This window comes from Chamaea fasciata, unplaced genomic scaffold (genome assembly GCF_029207755.1).
Source record: "Chamaea fasciata isolate MVZ Bird 193981 ecotype frontalis unplaced genomic scaffold, bChaFas1.0.hap1 SCAF_6, whole genome shotgun sequence".
NCBI classification, from domain to species: domain Eukaryota; kingdom Metazoa; phylum Chordata; class Aves; order Passeriformes; family Sylviidae; genus Chamaea; species Chamaea fasciata.
Window position 1 is genome coordinate 71,567,982 of NW_027094091.1, and position 20,518 is coordinate 71,588,499.

Sequence of the window (20,518 nt, forward strand, 5' to 3'; positions counted from 1 at the left end):
TAAAGCTCAGGTTAATGCAGGTCTCTTGAGGGGTTGATATAAAGCAGATGTGGTTTTTGGTTCCTATGGATTCCCTTAGTGAAGCTAAATTAAATAGAGTCCCACGTGTATCCTGGAAATATACTCCAGTTTGATACAACCTATGACTTCAGAATTATTTTGGAGAAAGCATTCAAGAAATAAGTACAAATCCAGGAAATCAGTGCAAGTGTAGAAGAGGAATGTGTCACAAGTCAGTGGTGCCTGGCACAGGATGTGAGCACCAGAAATCTCTGAATCTGGAAAACCTGCCATTTCTATTTTTGAAAATGCATTGTGACCTTTTTTTTCCAAAATTAAGTTCTCATGAGTTCTTATAGGCAGGATGAAGGATGATTTCTCTCTTTTTTTATAATTAATTTGTTGCTTTGTGGGATATTATACTTTTTTCATTGGGGGAAAAAAACCTCAAATATCTGAGATAATTCTGTGGTGCTTGTACGAAAAATACCAAATTGAACTCCCTAGAGTCATGTAACCCTACAGATCAAAACCAGGCGTGTTCTCTGGGACAGAAGGAATACCAAGGGAGTTTTCAAACATTCAGCAAAATCTTGCTAGGGGACGTAATTGTTTAATGAATTCAAGAGGTAAAAAATTTGAGCCACCAGAATCTGTTTTCTGGCAAGACTGTTTAAAACACTGTCAAGACCACCTAATCTTGAATAGAAGTCTGGCAGATGAGAGAACCCCAAATCCATTACAATTCAGGGAGGGTACTCAGTCAATCCATCAGGCTGCCAAGGAGAAGAACACAGGTTCTGCTGATGGCAAGGGAACTGTGGTTTTTAACAACGTTGGTATTGAAATTCTGAATGAAAGAGCAGGCCCTGTTGAAACAAAAGAAGTATGAAACATTTTGTCTGATGTGTCTTGACAAGGCACTTGAGCAGTATTCAACACTCAAATTATTACAGAAAGAATTGGGTGCTTCAAGAGACCTGAACAAGGAAAATATTGAATGAACTGTCATCTCTGATGAAGCAGAATGGAGCAGGCACTCCCATTTTTAAATAAGATTATTAAAGTTTTCATGTAATGCCTCTCAGCTGCTTTTAAAATTCATTTTTAAAGACTTTAAGACCATCCAAAAGTGGGAGCTCCAGAACTCCACTTCATTGTGTTCTTCACTGTCACTCTCAAGCGCTTTCAAAGGTGACAGAAGTGCCACCAAGCCTGCAGTGACTAATGCTTGGCTGTCCCCTCTGGGTTCCTGTGCTCACACACCTCCTGGGCTCAGCTTCTCCCTGGCCATGGGTGTGGCCACTTTACTGGCAGGGGCTTATTATTATTATTATTATTATTATTATTATTATTATTAGGGTATCAAGGTGACTGTTTTATCTCAGGACTGACCATTCTGCCATGCCTGGTGATGTGGGCCAGACATTTCCAGTAGTTTCACCTGAAAGTAGTTGTCCTTGCACAAAAATCAGGGATAATCAAATGCTGGAGACACTGAGCGGTTGAGCTCAGCTCCCTGCTGCGCCAGTACTTTTTAATTCGGAATTGCCAGGAAAGATGCAACTCCAAGATGAATTCTTGTCTTTAAAACACTAAAATGAGCCAGAAATCACAGGCTTTAAGTGTTCCAGGCATTTTAATGATGGTGAAGGACAAAGACAAAGTGGAGACTGTGGAAGTAAGAAGGTGTCAGAGATAAATCCAATTCTTATTTCCACTGAAGGAAGGGGACTGGAGCTCAGAGGGGGACGCAGCAGGAGAAGGCGGACAGGCTGCAAGGAGAAGGAAAGGCTGCAGTCAGCACTAACACAAAGGACATTCCCAAGCGTGGCTCCATCATTTTATTGTAGCTCAGAAAGTCCAAGGATGCTCCCATCCCTATGGTGACCATTAGAGCGATTACACAAAGGGGAAATAGAGGTTTTAGAGATGGGGGCTGTGAGGATATGGTGGTGCTGGGACAAGCAATTTCTCCTTGATGACATTATCAGCTCCCGCTGGGAGAGTGGGAGAAGAGAACAGGTGGTTCCTGAGTCCACCCAGAAGAAGATGTGTTGAAGTCTAAGTTCTAGAGCTGAGAGGAGCTAAAGTGAAAGGCTAAAGCTTTTTCCTTCATTTGGAGTGGGTTTTTATTTGTTTTTATTTATTAAAGAGTAAAAGTCTTAGCTTGCACTGTGCTCTTGGCAGGGCTTTTGAGTTAACAATAGGATGTGTATTTGTGAAAGGTGTTGGAAAAGCCCTGGTGGCTGCGTTGAGCTTTTCCTGCGTGAGTAAATATTGTACTAGCTCATACTATGGCAACAGAAAAAAAAAAAAAAGAAACACTTCAGCAAGTTCTTACTCCTTGTTTGGCTAACGTAGCCCTCTTTGTGCTCAGTTAAAAGGAAACTTTAAAGGTGAAAGCTTTGTATTTTTTCTGTGTGGCTCTCCCAGACACAGCATAAAAATGACATTTCCAGGTGGGTTTGGGGTTTTTTTTGTTTGTTCGTTTGTTTGGGGTTTTTTTGCCAAATCACTGATGCTGGTGATACTGAACTTGTGTCCAGTTACTGGTTGTGTACAGGTTACTGGCTGGGAACCAGTATCATTTACAAGTGCACAAATACACTGTTTCTGCGAATCAACTGATGAATTCTTTTGCCTTCTAAAATCAAGCACCGAGATAATATATTGGCAGGCAGGAAAGGCAGAAATTCATTTGCAGGGGCTCACTAGGCTCAAGACAGAACTCCACAAAGCTTGGAAAAACAGCTTTCTGTGACTCTGCTGAGTTCCAGTTAATTACTTAGCCAGACATGACCTCGCACAACTTTTTCAACGCCAAAGACTAGGAGATCTTCTGTGGTGAACAGAGCCCTTAATATCCCTGTTCTCTAATCTCTGTTTCTGTAGCTGATGCCGCCCTTTATAAAAGTGCATGTGTATATATATATATATCTATCTCTATATATCTCCCTGGGGCACCTAATTGGGAAGTAGCTTTGTGAGGGAATAAAAACATTTGGCTCACAGGAAGTAATTACACAGGCGCAGGTTTACTTGTTTGATTACTGTTGCATGCCGATATTGTTATCAGAAGACTTGCTGCGCATTAAAGCATTCCCACGGGATTTGGGTGGGCATGGCACCTTTGGAGAGCCTGACAGAGAATCCCTACACCTCTGCAAAGTCAACCCTCTGTGAGCAGCCTCAGCCAGCCCTCCCAAATGCAGGGCAGTGCTTTGCCATCACTGAAATATCAGTCTCCTAAGTAGTTGTTATTTTTTGCCTCTCGAGCAAAGCTGCTGTGCTTAACGGAGTGAAGGCAGGTCCTGGTTCTTAATTGCCTCCTCCCCCCAGCGACTTGGGAGATTGTTCTCTAACTGGCTGTAATTATCCTCTCCTGTAAACTAACCAAAGTGCACTCTGCTTTCGGTGTTAGGTTCATTAGCAGGATTCTGTTCTGTGGGTTAATGTATTCTGGGAATGTCCAGTCTGTAGGAACACACTGATTTGTGTAGCAAGTGTTCGTGAAATACCCTGAGGAACAAATCTGTGCCGGGCGACTGACTGGAAATGAAATCCATAATGTTGAGGACAGAGCACCTATGGATGCTCAAGCTGCAGGGTGGATTTATGTGGGAAACATTCACCTAAAAAGGGGAGATAAACTTTTTATTGTCCCTGAAAGAGAACTTGAGGGGAAGGTCGGTTCTGAGCCAGTGCCTGCAGAAGATTTCTCCCTGTGGTTAGCGTTCGTGCCATGATTTCTTCTGTGAGGCGAGGAGGGGATTAGTCCTGTGGGTGGCACTTTTGGTGTTTTTGTGAGGAAAGTGGGCTGCTAATTTGGCACTGCAGAAATGTGGGAAGAATGAAAGCTTCCCTTTGTACCCTGGCTCAAACATAACGAATGAAAGAAGGCTCACCATGCATTGCTTGAAAAAAAAAAAAAAATTAAAATGTCTGAACCCTAGCAGATGTTTTTCCTTGTTATTGTCTAGATATTCCGCAGTGTGGACTGGTTGGTTTTCAGATGGATAAATGTGTGCAGTACATAAACATAATTCTGAATGCTTTTAACAGCATCCAGCTCCTCCTGCAGCCCCTGGATGTGGAGCTTTCTGCTGTGTCCCCTACAATGAGCACGGAAGCATGGTTGCTGTGCCAAGCACAGCTGGAAAGGTTTGCCTAGCAATGCTGCTGACTGCTGGATAGTAACAGAGGTGACTTGGGTTTTTTCCTGCATGATGAGATGATTCCAGTGAGAACTCTGCTCGGAATCTCCAAGTGTCTCTGTGCGGACACTCTGCTGGCAGTGGGGGCTCTTTAAGCACTGTGGAATAGTCACAGGCTTCCTTGGTGGAGCAAACCACGTCAGAAGGATGCTCTCAAAAAGGCGCAGGCGGGAAGCTATTGCTGAAAAGCCTGTTTCACAATTGCCTTTTGAGTTAATTTCCTCTTGTGTACAAGCCCTTTCTCAGAGCATTTCCCCATGTATTTCCAGAGAGAGAGCACTTGATCACTGAGCTTGTGCACAGTGCTCAGATCTCAAAGGCACCAGGCACTTGGAGTGCCTGAAGCTCAGAATCAGCCCTGATGAGCATTCATATGCCTGGTTTGGCTAATAGAATTACCCCAAGTTGTTCTGATGTGCAAAATTGTTTTAATTGTATGTGAGACTACTGCTCTTGCTGGCTATTTGGATACCTCAATGGTCTGGATAAGGAGGCAAATGAATGTAGAAATTGTAGAAACGGAAATAAGGGTTTAGAAACTAAATAGGAATCTGCTTTTATAAACAAAAGGCTTGCTTATTGTTCTTGAAAGCACTGGGTATTTACAGCAAAACCCCTCCAGAACAAAGGCTGGAGAATGTGATATTGCATACTTAGGGATTCAATTAATCTCTGGCTATGATTCCCACATGTGGAAAATGACAAGAAATAACTGTCATGCTGTTGAGCTCTGTCTGTTCTTTCCAAGTTGCACACATCTTTGAAAATTACTCTGAACAAATTTAATGGTGTCCCTGGATACTACAGATCAGGAATATAAGTGTAGAAGAGCCCCAAGTGAGTAGTCTGTGGGCCTTTCACTCTATCAGATGGTTATGTCACTTGCTCACTTGTCAGGTGCTTCCACCCTGTCACTGGTAACTTTAAATGCTAGTCTGGTAATGCAAATTATCCTGCTAACTCTTAGAAACCACATTAGGGCTGTCCCTTCTTCAGGCTCTTTTTTTTTTTTTTTCCCTTTTGCTCTTTTTTGCTCTTTTTAAATCCAGTGATGGTGAGGTTTAAAAAAGCAAGATGGTTGCTATCTACTTTACAACAATAGTGAGAGAAATAATACAGAAAAGGCCTCTAGAAGCCATGATATGTATATATGTGCAACATACATGCCCCTGCAGATACACATCTGTAAGTGCATCTCTGTGCGTATGTGGGAAAAATGGCTTTTGATCTCAGGTTGTGGTTTATGTGTCTGCCGGCTGCACTTGGGCACTTTCAGCCCTTACCAGGAAAAGGAGCTTCTCAGCTTTTCCAAGCTTTGCCTCTTTTTAAACACCCCTTAAAGCACATCCACGTGCCTGGGATGGTATCCCCCAGTTCTTGCCTTACCTTCACATCGTTGATGTTCATCCTTGTCCCCTCCTTCCCGACAAAGATGTCGTCTATGTCAACCAGAATGTACCTCTCCAAGGAGAGCGTGAGCTTCTTTCCCGACAGGAAAGAGATGGCATCGATGAAGATGAGCTTGTGGAGCCAGAAGGTCAGGTTGTTCCCGAAGAGGACTCTCTGGATGCCGTCGTGCAGGCCCAAGTCCTGGATGACGGTTGCATGGAGAGCAGCCCTGGGCAGCGTGGCGGGGCTGGGCCTGGCGGGCTGCAGCTCGGTCAGCAGCACGGGCTGGTAGGTGGAATGGTTGAACTGGAACACCGTCCAGTCCTCGCCGGGCAGGGGCCCCTTCTCCACCCTGGGCGCTTTGGTGATGCGCAGCAGGGGCGACTGAGGGTTCACCACGCAGTCTCTGAGGGCCACGTTGTTGTACAGCTGTAATGGCAGCCCTTTCAGCCTGGTACTCGGGGAGCTGTTCTCGTTGGCTTTATGAAAACCAATTATGCTAACACTGTATTCCACACAGTATTTTTCCAGAAGCTCTCTATTCCACGAGTCCATGGACACGTACTTTAAAATATTCTCATATATAACAATGGTGTACTTCCCTCTCCCGTTGTCCGTGAGAGGGGGAATGTCCCCCTTGGCTGGGGCAATGACCATGTGGTACTGAAACTTGCTGGACTCGAGGATGGCTACGATGTCTTGCCCCAGCTGGGAGTACTGGCTTTCCACAAACAGGAGCACAGTGGGATCAGTCCTAGAGGGATCAATTGGCTTAGGTGTTCTCAGCTCCGCAGACCTGTAGGGCAGCATTTTGAGCTCCTCGCACTCTGCTTGTCCAGTGGTTTCCACGAGGGCCATTTCCTGCTTGTAGCCAGTGTAGAGGAAATAGGCAGAGATGACAATACTTGCCAAGCAGAAGGTGGCCAGGAGAATGACCAGCGTCCGGAAGCTTCTGCGGAGCTTCCCGATGAGATTCATCTTTCGCAGGGGCTCCCAGCTCCTGCTGGACTTGCTGCTTTTCCAGGTGCTCTTCCTAAAGTGCCATAGGAGCGAGGAGCTGCGGAGGTTCCCCTTCCAAGGTGTTCATGTGACCATTGCAGTGCATTTACGAAGCGTTCGGGGAGGCTGTAAAGCTGTTGGAGCGGGAAGTCAAAGGATCCGGACGGATAAATTGAAAGAGGTTTTCTCAGAACGCAGCAGCTGCCAATAATCAATGGAGAGGACTCTTAACATTATCTGCGACAAGAAGTAAAAGAAGAGTAAGTAAAACAAAATCCATAAAGCAATTAAAACACACACATTAATAAGGCCGGTGATTGATACTGGTAATCTGAGTAAAGAGGGAAGTTTCTGAGTAGCTCAAGGAGCACTCAGTGTCACTTGCTTTCTTGGTGAAATTAAGATAAGCTGCATTAAACAGCTCCCCTGTGTTCTTAGGATACAGAAATGAACCCTGAACATAACTTTCTGAAGATGTGCATCTGCTTATCGGCTTTTCTTATCTAAAATGCATCGTTGCTATTGCAAATGAGAACAATGGAATGTTTTAGGGGCAAAATTATGACAAAGTGAATCTTTGTTAAACATGGGACCATGTTCCATGTCAAATTCAAACTGCATGAGGGATAAATTCTGTGCTGGATTGGAAAACTGAAGTGACCAAAGTGAAAGACATGGCAGGAGTCTAAGGAAAGATTTGTAGGGCTTTCTCTCCAGTTTCCACTCTGCCCTCTGTGGATGAAGTACGAGGTGCTTCAACCTCATTGCTCTGAAGCCCTTGTGCAATTCCCGGCAGTTCTGCCTAAATTCATGAAAAATTGCCATTGGTAACAGTAAACCCTGTGATTCAGAGGCAGTTAAAGCTAACAAAATAAATAGCCCCTGCTGCTCTATGGATTTAAGTAGGAATTAACATCTTTCTGAATTATTTATATTGTTTGTCTATTGGAACAATGCGAGACAGTAAACAATGAATGATTTTGGAACTGCAGGGAAGAAATGCTTTTTCCAGGCAGATACTTATCAGTTGACGTGTCCTCCTCCATTAACTCAGATTACACTCTTGACTTGTGCTCTGAAAACTATTCATTCATCCTAAGGTTTGCACCTAAAACTGGAAAATGCTTTTAAGAAGCATTCAGAGAGCGGGAGTTGTTTTCTGAGACCATTTGTGACTCTGGCAGGTTCAAGCTCTTGTCTGATTTACCTTCCTCAGTTGGAAGCTTGCAAAGAGATTGATACCCCTGGATTGTGGGCTATTCCAGCAGTGACCCCGCTGTGCCACACAACTGGCCGAGAGGGGAGCCAGGTAGGGACAGAAATAAGAAACCTCTTCTCATTTAGTCTTTTTTTTTTTTAATGTATGAGAGAAGAAATAAAAAAGAAATCACAGCTACCATTAGGAAATTGAAGTCATCCTGATAATCTTAAGAGTATCTGCCCTGCTTTGGTGCTTCCCTTGTTCTGCAATTGTCTGCTTGCTGGGATTTCACTTCTTATTAAACCTCCAATTAAGATTTCCTCAGAAGATAACGCCGGATCAAGTGCGGCATCCTCCGTGAGACTGTGCTGGAGTTTGGGTGACATTGATGAGTCACTCAGCCCGACTCCGAGGGTTTATCACATCGGGAAGCCTCCAGGGCTGGGTGATGCGTCGCCCCACCCTCCCTGACCACGACCAGCTGATTCCAAAAAAGCCTGTTCGGTCAGCACGAGACAGGCAGGTAACTCGGAAAAAATCTTCAACTCCCTCTCCTCGGGCTGTGCATCCTCGGCTTGCTTTGGGCACTAGAGGGCAATCGCTTCTTGCTTTTGCGAGGCAGCACCTGCTCTCGCCCGCTCCCGAGCACACAGCCCTGCCTGCGGCCACGCTCCCGCCAGGCGGCTTCGAAAATCCCCAGGGCACGTCAAACACCTTAATTAAGACTCCCGTGTTTAAAATTAAATAAAAGCCAGGAGTTCTGCACTAAGAAATAGGCCGCTAGATCACTCTGGGTTGCTTTGCAGATGTTTCGGTCTCCACCTGTGGCACAAGGGAATAGCTTGCGAGAAGACCTAAAATTGCACGTTTGGCCATGCTGGATCTCCCGGATTCCTGTATTGCAAGCTGTCAAAACTATAAACTTCACGAATATTATAGCTTATATCACTGAAACAGGAGAAGCCTCTGACTTTATACCAGTCAAAACAAAACGATTGTCTTCCATTCCCAAGTATTTCCTTCCGAAAACACAGGTAAAATCTCATCGAGATAAAATACAAAGAATCAGATTTCTTGTTACCAACTATCTATTGTGTGCAGATGTTATAATTAATTGCAAGTATTCCCACCTATTGAGACGTATAATTATATAAGATTGATAAAGAATTTAAACTTGCATAAGGAAACCTGGCATTGGAGCAGACCTTTTCTAGTCCGCACGTTGTTTCTGGACTGCTCTGTTGAACTGATTGTACTGTTCAGTAAAAAAAAAGAATGGTGTGAAATAATTAAAGGTTATGAAAATAAATCAGCTTTATTAGCCATTAGTGGAACTTTCTCCAAGGCATAATTGGAAGTTAAGTGCCATTTGTGCCTTTGAAACTCGCCCCCTGAAAGTTCAATAGCTTTATATTCGCTCCAGAATTCAACTATCTTCAGAGAGTTCCTGTGCTAGATTAATTTGAAAAAACATGAAAATAGGCCATATTTCATAATTAGTGTTACTAATGGAGTTTCATTTTGGTAACTGATATTTGAGGTCCTGTGTTCCTGTGGTCACTGATGAACATTCATTGACTCTTCATGGGGGTAAAGCTCAAAGCTGGGCACATTTGCTCAAGGAATCAAGGTTACGTTCATCCAGAGTTGGTCCTTCGGTAGATCTCGTCCATACAGCTGACTTCCTCACTGTGGGGCCTTTCCCCCAGCAAGAGCAGAACGCTGCAGTGCAACTGTGTTGTGATGTCAGAGACATCTGCAGGGACTCTAATTTTTCTTTAATTCAGGCAGCTGAAGAAAAATGGAGGCTTAAAAATTGCTGCCTCCTTGCTAAATAACGCTTCCTGCCTGCCCGCAAAAATGCATCTGATTGATGACTAAAGCGTACTGATTTTGAAGATGATTGATTGGGAGATTAGGACTCGACTATTTAAAACCGATAGCACGACAGCGAAGAGAAACAGCCCCTTATTAATGCCATGTGTTAACTGTGGCTCAGGAATTAAAGCTGACTCCCCCGGGGGCCAGTTCCCACGGGCACAGCTTCCCCCAGGGCTTGGTGCCTGAACAAGCACACTCGGTGTGTGGGCTGGGGGAGCTCCTCTTACCTCTCATCGTGGGTAGGCAAAGGATCTCGGAGCTGCCTGAGCTTATGGAAAGCAGAAATATTGATGTTAAGCCATCAGCTGTGTTCATTCACCCTGAGGACGGAGCTAATGGACTTGCCATCTGCGGTGGGTTCAGAGCGTGTCAGTGCTGACAGTGCTGAGCAGAGGAGAGGGACCCTCGTTGTTCCACAGCAGTGTGGCCATTCCTAATCTCCTGTCTGCACCAGAGTGCACTGCTGGGAGCAATTCACCTGGAGGCAGGCCAGAGCTTTCCCTCCCTCATTCCGGCATAAATCAGAAGTCAGAATGTCTTTATTGTCTATATATAAAACTTCCCTTTAGGCTAAAAACCTAATCTAAAGCCTTTCCTCTTTTCTTTCCTTTCTAAGCTTGTATGACTCCTGTCACTTACTAGGAGCCCAATGAATCATGATGCTTGCCTTGCCGCTCCTTGCATGGGACTCCTCATTCATTACAGAAACAAGCAACCTGATTTGAGTGATAAATGACTCCTGGTGACCATTAGCAAAAATCCAAGGTTTCTGTTCACTGCAGAAGGAAAAAAGGGCATTTTTCTTTCTCTCAGAAAAGTTTCCAGGAGATTTTTTGACTGCCTCACAAAACTTACATCCTCTTTGAAAGTTACTTTTTTTTTTTTTTTCCCCATACTTAACAAAGCTGCAACGTGCTTTGTGTTTGTAAATGTGGCTTTGCTTGAGATGGGTGTTGGCACCAGCTTCTCACAGCACATCACAAGGTATCAGAAAACTTTTTACCTAGGATAAGGCCAGCTTCTCAGCTGAAAAAGCCTGTTGCAGACTTTCTCACTTCTATTTTATCATTTCTGAGTGGAGAGGCTGCCCAGTACTTTTCACCTCTTCTGTTTCTTTTCAACACATAATCATGTGTAAGTGAAACCCCCAATTTTTCGGTATTTTCAGCCATTTGATCGAGTCTATAGTGCACATGTAATCTTGTGTGATTTCTGAGAGCTAAATGATGCCAGAGCGTGAAGTCAATAATCAATGAATACAAAGCAAAGAGTTTGAAATACTTGTGCACTTGACGAAAGCTGGTGTGATTTTAGCATGAAACAATACTTGGAGCTGTTTTACCCTTCTGACTTCTATTTCTCTTTGGCTTTAAACTTTTCCAGATGATTTCAGAACGCGGTGAAAAGGCTCCCTGGTGGAGCAGTGGCTGGAGGGTGATTTGGAGATGAGTTTTGCTCACAGGGATATTGTCACGCGTGTGCACACCTACGCACATGCAAATCTTTTGGTTCCCCAGCCCGTATGTGACATTTAGTGTTGCTTAGCTCCTAGCAGAAATGTGTTTTAGGACTTAGCCAGACCACACTTCTGGTGAGTGTTGCCTGATGTTCAGCCTCACTGCTTCCTTCTTCTGACCCATTAATTTCCAACAGTCCCACGGTCATTTGGACCACCCAGAAAATCCCATAAATATCCCATCTGGGATGTTTCAGTGAGGCTTCCTCCAAATGGCACGATTTATGGATCTCTAACGCATCAGTACTTCTGAACCTAACGAGTAGCAGTAATATTTCCTCAGAAATTTCTGACTCGTGCTTTCCCTGGAGTGTCAGGACTGGAAGCTCCAAGAAATCAGTAATTTAGGTATAGTCTGAGGAGAGCCATGCACGAAGAGAGAACCTGTATATGTATTTTTTTGTTTCTTGACAGAGCGGCTCAAGTGATCATCACAACAGATAAGTGTTAGTGACCACTCTCACCCTCTGAGCAGCTCCAGATGTAGTGTGGTGATACCAAAATTATCCCAATACACGTAATGTTTTGCAGTCACCGGGCAAAGCATCTTAACTTTGAGGCCAGCCTTAAAATATTTTAATGATAATTTTAGATGCACCTTCTCAGTGCAGCTTCTGGTAAATGTGCCCATCTAGCATGAGTGATGGTATTAACATCTACCACTTCTCACCAGTAACTCACCAAAAATTCAAAAAGCTGAACAGCATTAAAGGGTACGAGCCTGACTTTCCCGTGGCTGAGCTGGAAGCAACAGCCCCTTGCCCTTGCACAGTGCCCTTCAGCAGCTGTTTCCAAACCTCATGGCATGTGTAGGAAAGCAAAAGGCTGAAAAGGTGGTGTTGAGAGATGATCTGAAGGTCAGCAGCTTAGTGCCAAAGCCATGATGACAGAGCCTAAACGTCATGGCAGGGAGCCGGGCCTGCGATCACAGATGTGTGTGCCCTGCAGGACTGAGTCCTTGCTTTGCTGTCCCGGTGGGATTAGTGGAGAGTGCAGGTGAAATTTTCACACTGTCAGTGCCCCAGCCCTTGTGAATGAAGGTGGGGAATAAAAGCAGCCTTTGCACGGTGTTCTGAGGCAGCCTACAAAACATTCTCCCTGACTTGATGCAACAAATCTCCTGCTCTCGCTTGGTTAATGGCTCTTCATCACTTTTCAATTCATAGTTTAATGCTTCAATGGAAGCCAATCTGAATTCATTTAACTCTTCAAATAAAACTTTTGTGAGATGCTGTATCAGATGTTTTATTACAGTCCATCTATTCTGGTACTGTTTTCCACTTTCATAAGGCTGTCAATTAGCTATCCAGTTCCAATAGAATGATTTGTGTTGTGAACTCAGCTGAGAGGCAACATTTGTGCAATAGAATGGCTGCCTAACTAGCACTCCTTAAACTCAATCAATGCAGTAGCCAAACTGTACGTGTTGTTTGATTGGGTGGACAAGCTCAGGCATTAGAAGAAAATTGCGAAACCCCTTTTTTATAGTTCTATTAGCAACCAAGCAACTGTGGATTTTCTGCATTGATTTTGAAAATTTACCAAGGATTGCAGATTTGTGGGTGATTACTAAAACTTTACTTTTTTGGAGGTTTCTTACACAAAAAAGATATATAATCTGAGGCTCTGGAACAGAGCAAAACTATTTGGTGTCTTTATGCTTTTTTTAAAGTAGTTAATTGTTTCCCACGCTTTCTGCTGTCCTATTGCTTTTCTGGGAGCTAAAAATGTTCGCCACCATGTGAGATAATTAAAATGTGTCCACTCTTTTAGCAATGCCAATATATTTCAGTGAGTAACATGTTTTGTGGTGTCTGTATCCTGTCAGAGGGACTATTCGTGAGCAAGTCAGATGTGGTCACATCTGTGCTAGGAATTAAAAGGAGACCACTGACTTATTTCAGAGGGACTACTGCTGTCACATAGTAAAGATCTATTGCTACTGCAGAGGAAGTCTATTGAAACCCAGATAACAAAGACTTTGTACTTAAATCTTTAGTACAGCACATTTGCCACATGAAAGGTAAACAGAGGTTTATTCCGAGTTTGCTCAAGCCTCGTTCCAGCCAGTCAGACACAGTTTCCAAGCCCTGTATACATTAATTCTCATTATAACAGCTTCCCTTTATTTATTCTTTCAGTAACTTCTGCTGGAGTTTCCCCTTTTCCCATCTTTGTCCTCACTGGCTGAAGGGTTTTGTTACCATTGAGAGGATTTGGTAGAAAAAGAGGGAGAATACACAGAGTTTGGTCCCACCAACCTCTGATCATGATCAGAGCAGATGTGCGGGCTGGAGCATCACCCAAGCCACCAGCGCTGGTGACAACCTGGCAGGGCTTGGCAAGTAGTGGCTTTCAAGCAAAATGAAGCAAGGAGAGTAAATGAAGCCAGGGTGACCCTCCACGTGTGCCTCCTCTTTTTTTTTGTGTGTGCACTTCTTGGACTTCCAAACAGCTTCTAAAGGGGAAAATTCAGTCACTTCCACCTTGCTCATAAATACCTGCATTTACCACTGCTTTTACTGCATGGCAGTTCAAGAGCAGGAAGTTAAGTTTAGATTCTTTCTCCTGTCTCTTCCCAGTCTTAGTTCTAGACTACGTTCTAGGCAGTCCTTCCAAGAAAATTTTGAGTCTTAGTACCGGTTCTTTACAGGCAAGATGAACTCTCCGTGGGAACCACTTAGGGCTGCACATATGACTGTGCAGAGAACCTAGAGACAGAAATTCGGTCACGGAACAAAAACACTACAATATCCAAGAGACTTTCCCTTTAATGTACTTAAGTATTGCAGACAAGACAGTCAGAGGAAGTTTTATGCAAGATTATTAACACAAATTCAAATTCTTACCTTGAAATGACTGGAGGGATACTGTTTGCCTATCAAGAGGAAAAATGCTTTCTGGTGAAAAGATAAGGCAGGGAGTAGAACCTTTGATTTCTGTCTCTGCCACAATCATGTTTTGCCCTCTGGAGGCCACTGATTTTTTTTAGTATTTAATTTTTCCTGTCTTTGTTGAGGGAATACTAATCTTTTCTACTTTTACATGGGCATTAGCTATAAAATGCTTTATGATGATTCATGTTTGGTTCAGATGTGTATAACATGGATATTGCAAAGTGTACATTTGGGAAAGCCAGCGCAAAATTCATAATTTCATGTGCAGGCAAATGTGTTTGCTGTGCTTGCTTCCTTTTTCTTCTTTTTTTTTTGTACCCTGGTTAAATTCCTTTGTGTTTATTTCTGCCACTGCTTTATGGGGCTTCTCCGAGAGAAGTCACTTTGTCAGCCAAATGAAAGATCTCTTTAGAGATTTCTGGTGTGTCATCTGTGACCTATAGATACTGTTTCGCTCTTGGTTCAAAATATAAACAAATGTTTCCTTTCAAAAGATCTATTCTTTGTTTTGTCTAGATAAAGTTCAATTTGGAAATGCCACTAGTAGGATAAGGGTCCTACTTGGGAATTCAAGGGATTTTTTTGTTGAGTCACGCTGAGCTCAGAGACTGGAACCAGAACTAATACCATTAGGGCTCTGTGATGGAATATAGAGGCTTTGATTAACCTCTTGCTTTCGTGAAAAATCTCTGTTTATTGAACTACTGAGGCATTAACTTATTGTTGAAGGGGGAGAGTGTGGAATTAAAAAAAAAAAAAATCCAGATGGTTGTCAGTGTTTCTGGACATACAGCCCCTGAATCAGGCTGGAATTGCCTTTACAATCCTGTCCTCTCCTGGGGGTTGAGTGCATAACTCTATTTGGTTTTCAATAAGAATCTCCAGGATGTGTTGTGGACAAGGAAATCCAGCCTGGCTTTCTGGGTTATGGAAGGGGCTTACGAAATTATCTCTCATCACATAATATCTTGTAATCCATAAAGCTCAGTTGTAGGTAACATATACACAGAGACTTTATTTCCTGCCTGAACACAAATATTTTTTCCATGGAGGAGAAAGCCTCTTAGGAGGCCCTTCAGTTAAAAATCTGACTATGCAGAATGATTGCCTGTGATTGATGCAGGCACATGGAGCTTGCACCAAGGCTGACGGAGAGTTGGTCTGATGGGAACCTGTTTCGAGGCATGCATGGCTCACTTTGCTTTCCATGTGGAACATTGCGTATCACAGAATTCTCTTTATCTTAAACTGTGAATTTTGAGGTCCAAATAATAGTACCATGCCCTTCTGCAGGTGATTAATTCACCAGGATTCTGATGCACTGTTCCACCCTAAACAGCAGGACTGTGTGGGGGTAGAATAGTGAAGTCCTAAATAACATTGCAAATACGCTCTACAGAGTAGCAATGGATAAAAAATGCCCTCTAGGAATATCAGCTATTCAGGTGGGTAGAGTGCAGGTAGTCTAGCAAAATATCAAGGCTGAGGGCCCTGCTTTTCTTGGTTTAAATTAAAACCCCCCAATAAGCTGTGAGGGCTTTAAAATAAGATGTGATCAACACGTCTAATTTCTGTATCTTACCTAGGAGTCTAGAATAGTGCACTTTCCTCTCATTTTCAGAAATTTCTCTCTGAATTGCTGACCACCTGCCCTCCCCTCTGGTGGTTTAGGGGGTGATCTAAATCCCAGTGAGAGAGAATAAGCTCAAGAATACCCTGAGGGTCTGGAACTTGAGCTCTGGCCTCCTCCTTGCACAATATGGTCCCATGGAAAAGGACAAGAGGTTGGCTAAAACAGCCCCTGAAAGTAGAACACAGAGGAGGTGGGTGCATATTTCATGACAACCTGTTTTAACTTTCCAAACAGCCGCCTCTTTTACGGCCAGCAGCTACTATTAATTATTTATCAGAACACTTATTTATACACTAAAAGCTAAATGCAATCCTTTCAGTGGAGCCTGGCAGAGTGCAGGCTGGAATAAGTAGCTGTGGATAGTCCTGTGGATAGGAGGGGAAGTTTCGTGCAGAGCTCTGCTCAGGGAAGAGGCTGTCCACATTATTCTCTCCGCTGTTTGTGCCTGGTAATGGTATTTACATATGGGAGGTGAAAACCCAACCATTAGTAAGATTCTGTAGCTGTAGGGGTGTCAGCCTGATCTCCCCTGGCCAGGCTAAGTAAGCCAAGGACAGTTCTTATGTCACCAGCATCCATGGAAGTAGAGGGAATCCCTTCCTTTTTGCTTCCTTCCTCATGGAGGAAGCCCACCCTGCTCTGGCTTCTACTTCTGTATTTGCTTTGGCTCTGTGAAAGCCATCCTTGCAGCAGAGGAGGGAGGATTAAGTCGCTCCCTTTGCCTCCACTGGGGGAGAGCAATTGTGACCCTTTTCGTTGCCAGAGGGAAGGAAATAGGTTCAAATACTTCTCTGTTCCTTTCAGAATTGAGTTTAAATGGCCATCCATTACTTCTGGTGCCAATGTGTTTTCCACATCAAATACTGACATGGTTTCTACACTGGTGTGCTGTTGCCATGTAATTCTGGTGGCATTGCTGTTTAGGTAAAATATTATTATTTTTCTATAGCAACTGTTAGTTTCAGTAGAAATTCTGATTCCATTGTAATTATTCCTGACAGTAGTTGTAATAAATGTTTGGGATTGACGTGCCTGATTTTCATTTTCTTCCAGCAGCCGATGCTTTTAATCGCTCAGTTTTTCTAATTTAAAAATGTTGACATAGATGGAGAATTGATTCTGAATTTCTATCTGGCACTCTTCTGGGTGGCTTACCTTCGCGAGGGGCATTGCTTTTACATCTCAATAGGAGAAAGAGGCTTGTTGCTATGAGGTGTGCATTCTCCAGTCTATCTCAAAATGGGAGACAGGACTCTCTGACATTCTACCCAGTTTCCAACAGAGACCCTCCTTTTCCCTAAGAGTCCAGCCCTTCCACGTGCTCTAATGGTCCTCAGCTGCACCCCAGGCCTGAGAGCAAGGGATCTGATAAACTGCCACCTTACGCTGTACTCCTTAACACTTGCACACTGTTTCAACCCAGGCTGCCCTCACTCTGGGAAGTGTGGAGAGCCCTTGGCTCATCCTAAGCTCCATGCCCTGTTCCTGAAACGACTCCCCAGGCTGGGCAAATGCAGCTTTCTGCACAATTCCAAGTTAAGCTTTCCTTCATCCAACCAGGCCATGGCTTGCAATGCCTTGCTGTGCTTAGCCTAGAAGTGGCTTTGTTCAGAAAAGCCAATTTTGTGGATATGGAAAGCGGTTTCTTGGATGCACCTATGAAGCTGCAGAAAGAGGGTTGGAATTAGATACTTTTTAAGATCCCTCCCAACCCAAACCATTCTTAGATTCTCTGATTCTGGAAGCTTTGCAAGGCAAACACTTGATGGAAGCAAACAGCAGTATATACATGCAGCTAAAGCTCAGCCAGCCCTATGGTCATGGAGGCAATCAAAGCAAAATTGTCTGTAGGCTAAATCAGAATGATTTGGAACAGAAATTATACCTTTTTTTTTTTTTTTTTTTTTTGTAGAAGTCCATAATATGGTTTCCTTTACTGTTTACGGAAAAGTGATGAATTTTCTGGGGACATAGAATTAAATGCATCTTTTTTGTTTATCTAAATGAAAACTTATAGTCAGAACTAATAGTAACTCATCAGCATTTTCTGTGCTCAGTATTGCCATGGGTTTGCAATATATGGCCACATTTTCCTTAAAGTATCTCATTAAACTGCTGGGATAATTCCTGTACTGCAACCTTAAAAAACCCCATCTTTACTATTAGCATATTTTTATCCTGCTCATAGTGAACATCATAGCTGAACTCCAGAGCAGCTTGTGATTCCTGCATGGTGCTAAGTCTGATCATGGCCATTACAAAGAGTGATACAGCAGATATCACAGCCTCTAAACACCCATAAAGTTTTAATAAGACTTCCAGAACTTGATAGCGTGAGTTGACAGGGTGTTCAGGCTGAAAAGGATTTGTATGTGGGGATGTGTGTGCGTGTGTGTGCAGAAGTGGTCAGTCACTGAAGCATCCTGCTCTGCTTAAACGTAACCCTTGGAATTTGATTTACTCTGGTAAAATGCAAGTTAGAGGAGCATTTCCCCAGTCTTGCAGAAGAGAGTGGTGTCAACAAGACATTAAGATACTCCTGCTTTCAATTCCGAGGCTTTCAGACATTAGGCATCTATTATGAATCCAAAAAAAAAAAAAAATGGCCATGTTCTGGGGAAATGGCACAAAACCTAATAGACAGTCTTCAACTTCTGCACAGAGCAATGTCATTAGGAACATCTAACCCAATTGAGCAGATCATAGTATCTGATTGCTAAGATTCAGGAGAAAACTCGGAGCCAAGAATTTTCTTCGTTAAATGCGACTTGGCAGTTCACACTCCACCCCCAGCCCCTCCTTTAGAGCAGCATTTCCAAACGTAAGGCAGACAGTGCAGCTTGGTGGAGGGGAAAAGGTGCATGGGGAAAGTGCACAGACAGGATGGGGCAAGCCAGGGAGCACCTGCAAACGTTGCCAGCTATTGAAACCTTACGAACGAGGAGATCCTGCTGTCCTTCCACAGGCTGAACATCTGTGGCAGGAGGATCATGTTTCAAACTACTGAAGAAATGGAGTGAAAATGAGTTACTTCTCTTTTTATCTTGCTCTCTGAGAGCATCCAAAGCTAGCAAAGGTAGAGTAACCTGCTACAGAGGGTAGGCAAGATTCTGCAGCATTTATTCACACGGAGGGAAGGAGGGAGGCTTCAAGCAATGTGAATGAGAGCCAGGGGAGTTAGTAAAAAACGACCTGGTAAATTCCCTGGGGAAAAGAGAAGAAGAGTGTGGGGTTTCATAGGTGTGTGTGGTTACAGCAGTGCAGTGCTTGTAGGAAGAGACTTCTTCACCTCTAAGCATTTTCCTTCCCAGCAGCAGTGACTTGGAGCCCGTGTGCCAGCATTAGGATAAAAACACTGGGCTGCTGCTGGACTCGGGTGCTGTAGGATCTGAAGAGCCCACAATGATTTCCTCAGTTTACCTCTTACTACCCCTAACAGTCCTTGCTTCCACTCTATAAACGATCATGCTGTTTAAAAAACAAAAAATGTTGCTGACACATGTTGTTTGCTATCAAACGGCTGGAAGAGAGCAGATCTGTAGGTTTTGGCTCCCTCACAGTACAGTCACTCTTACTTTAGTGCATATTTAAGGATCTCCATGGAAAGCTTCTACCGTGTCATTTTAGTACAGTAGTTCTGCTGAACTTTGCTAGATGGTAGCAAACAAAAGCAAAGGATGTGGAGTAGACCATAGAAGCAACTGTATCCTCTTTCTCCCTCACACAACTTCCCATGCTCTCCCTTCTGTGGCCTTTCATATATTTAGGCAGACAGCTGTTTCCCTCGGAAACAACATCCCTTTACATCAGGGGCACTTGCATGCAAACGTGGCAAAGACTATCTCAAACTTCCAAATAATCCTTGGAATGCCAGGCTCTAGGCAGCTTTCGGAAGCACTCACTATGCATAGGTTCCAGGCAGATCATTTGACACACTCTGGATATTTATACCTGCTCTGAGCATAGGCGCTGTCTGTGTGGCTGTATAAATACATGCCCAGAAGTAGAGGTTGAGAAGCTGAACAATAGCTTACCTAGAGATGAATTTCTCTTCCTAGCGTGCAGCAGAGAGACATCTGCTTTTCAAAGCTCTTCACAGGGCTCCAGGTAAACTAGGGAGAGTTTTCAGTCGGCAGCAGCTGTCTGAGCGGCATCGCAGGAAGGCTCCGCTTGCTCCAGCCCCAGTCCCTGAACTCTACCGGCACAGTCACATCTCATTTATACCCAGCCTGTCCTTTTCAGAGCGAGCAGCCAGCTGGAATGATCCAAACCTCTGCTCAGCGCACCGTTCAAAACGCAGCTTCCTTCTCGGACACGGGGATTACGCCGGGGAGCCGCCGGGCTCCGGCGGAGAGGCTGCGAGAACTCTGGAATCAGCCGAGGAGCAGCTGCTCGCGGTCCTGCCGCCGGCGCCGAGCTCCCGTGCGCCGGAGTCAGCCTCCGTCTCCCGCGGATCTCCAGGAGTAGCGAGGCGGCTTCGCAGGGCTGCGATTGGCAGCAGCGGCCGATTCCTGCCGCTAATCAACCCGCAGACTTTCAAGGACTCGGAGCTGCTCTGATGTCATTCCGGCCGAGGGGGGGGATGCTTGGCGAGGACGCCGCGGCGGCGGCCAACTCGGAGATGAGCTGCTTTCCTCTCCCACCGCCCTGATGGATTCCGTGCTCCGCGAGGATTTGCATAATCTGTCATTGTGCGGCTGGACCACCTCCCCTCCTGCCCGCCCAAAATGCGGGAGGGAAGTGCCGCTTCCAGCTCCCGGTTTTACACCTGGAGTCTGCAGCGGA

At 44.3% G+C, this 20,518-nt stretch overlaps 1 protein-coding gene across 3 annotated transcripts in view; it reads right to left on the reverse strand.

Annotated features, from left to right (window-relative positions):
- NDST4 (N-deacetylase and N-sulfotransferase 4) overlaps positions 1–20,241 on the reverse strand; it is a 68,681-nt gene extending 48,440 nt beyond the window's left edge. For all 3 annotated transcript variants that reach the window (XM_066184856.1, XM_066184857.1, XM_066184858.1), the window contains exons 1-2: positions 19,768–20,241; positions 5,604–6,842 (exon numbers count right to left, since the gene is read on the reverse strand). In XM_066184856.1, coding sequence (XP_066040953.1) covers positions 5,604–6,584 — 981 coding nt within the window. In that variant the 5' untranslated portion in view covers positions 6,585–6,842; positions 19,768–20,241. The remainder of the gene's footprint in view (positions 1–5,603; positions 6,843–19,767) is intronic.
- Positions 20,242–20,518: the final 277 nt, after the last annotated feature.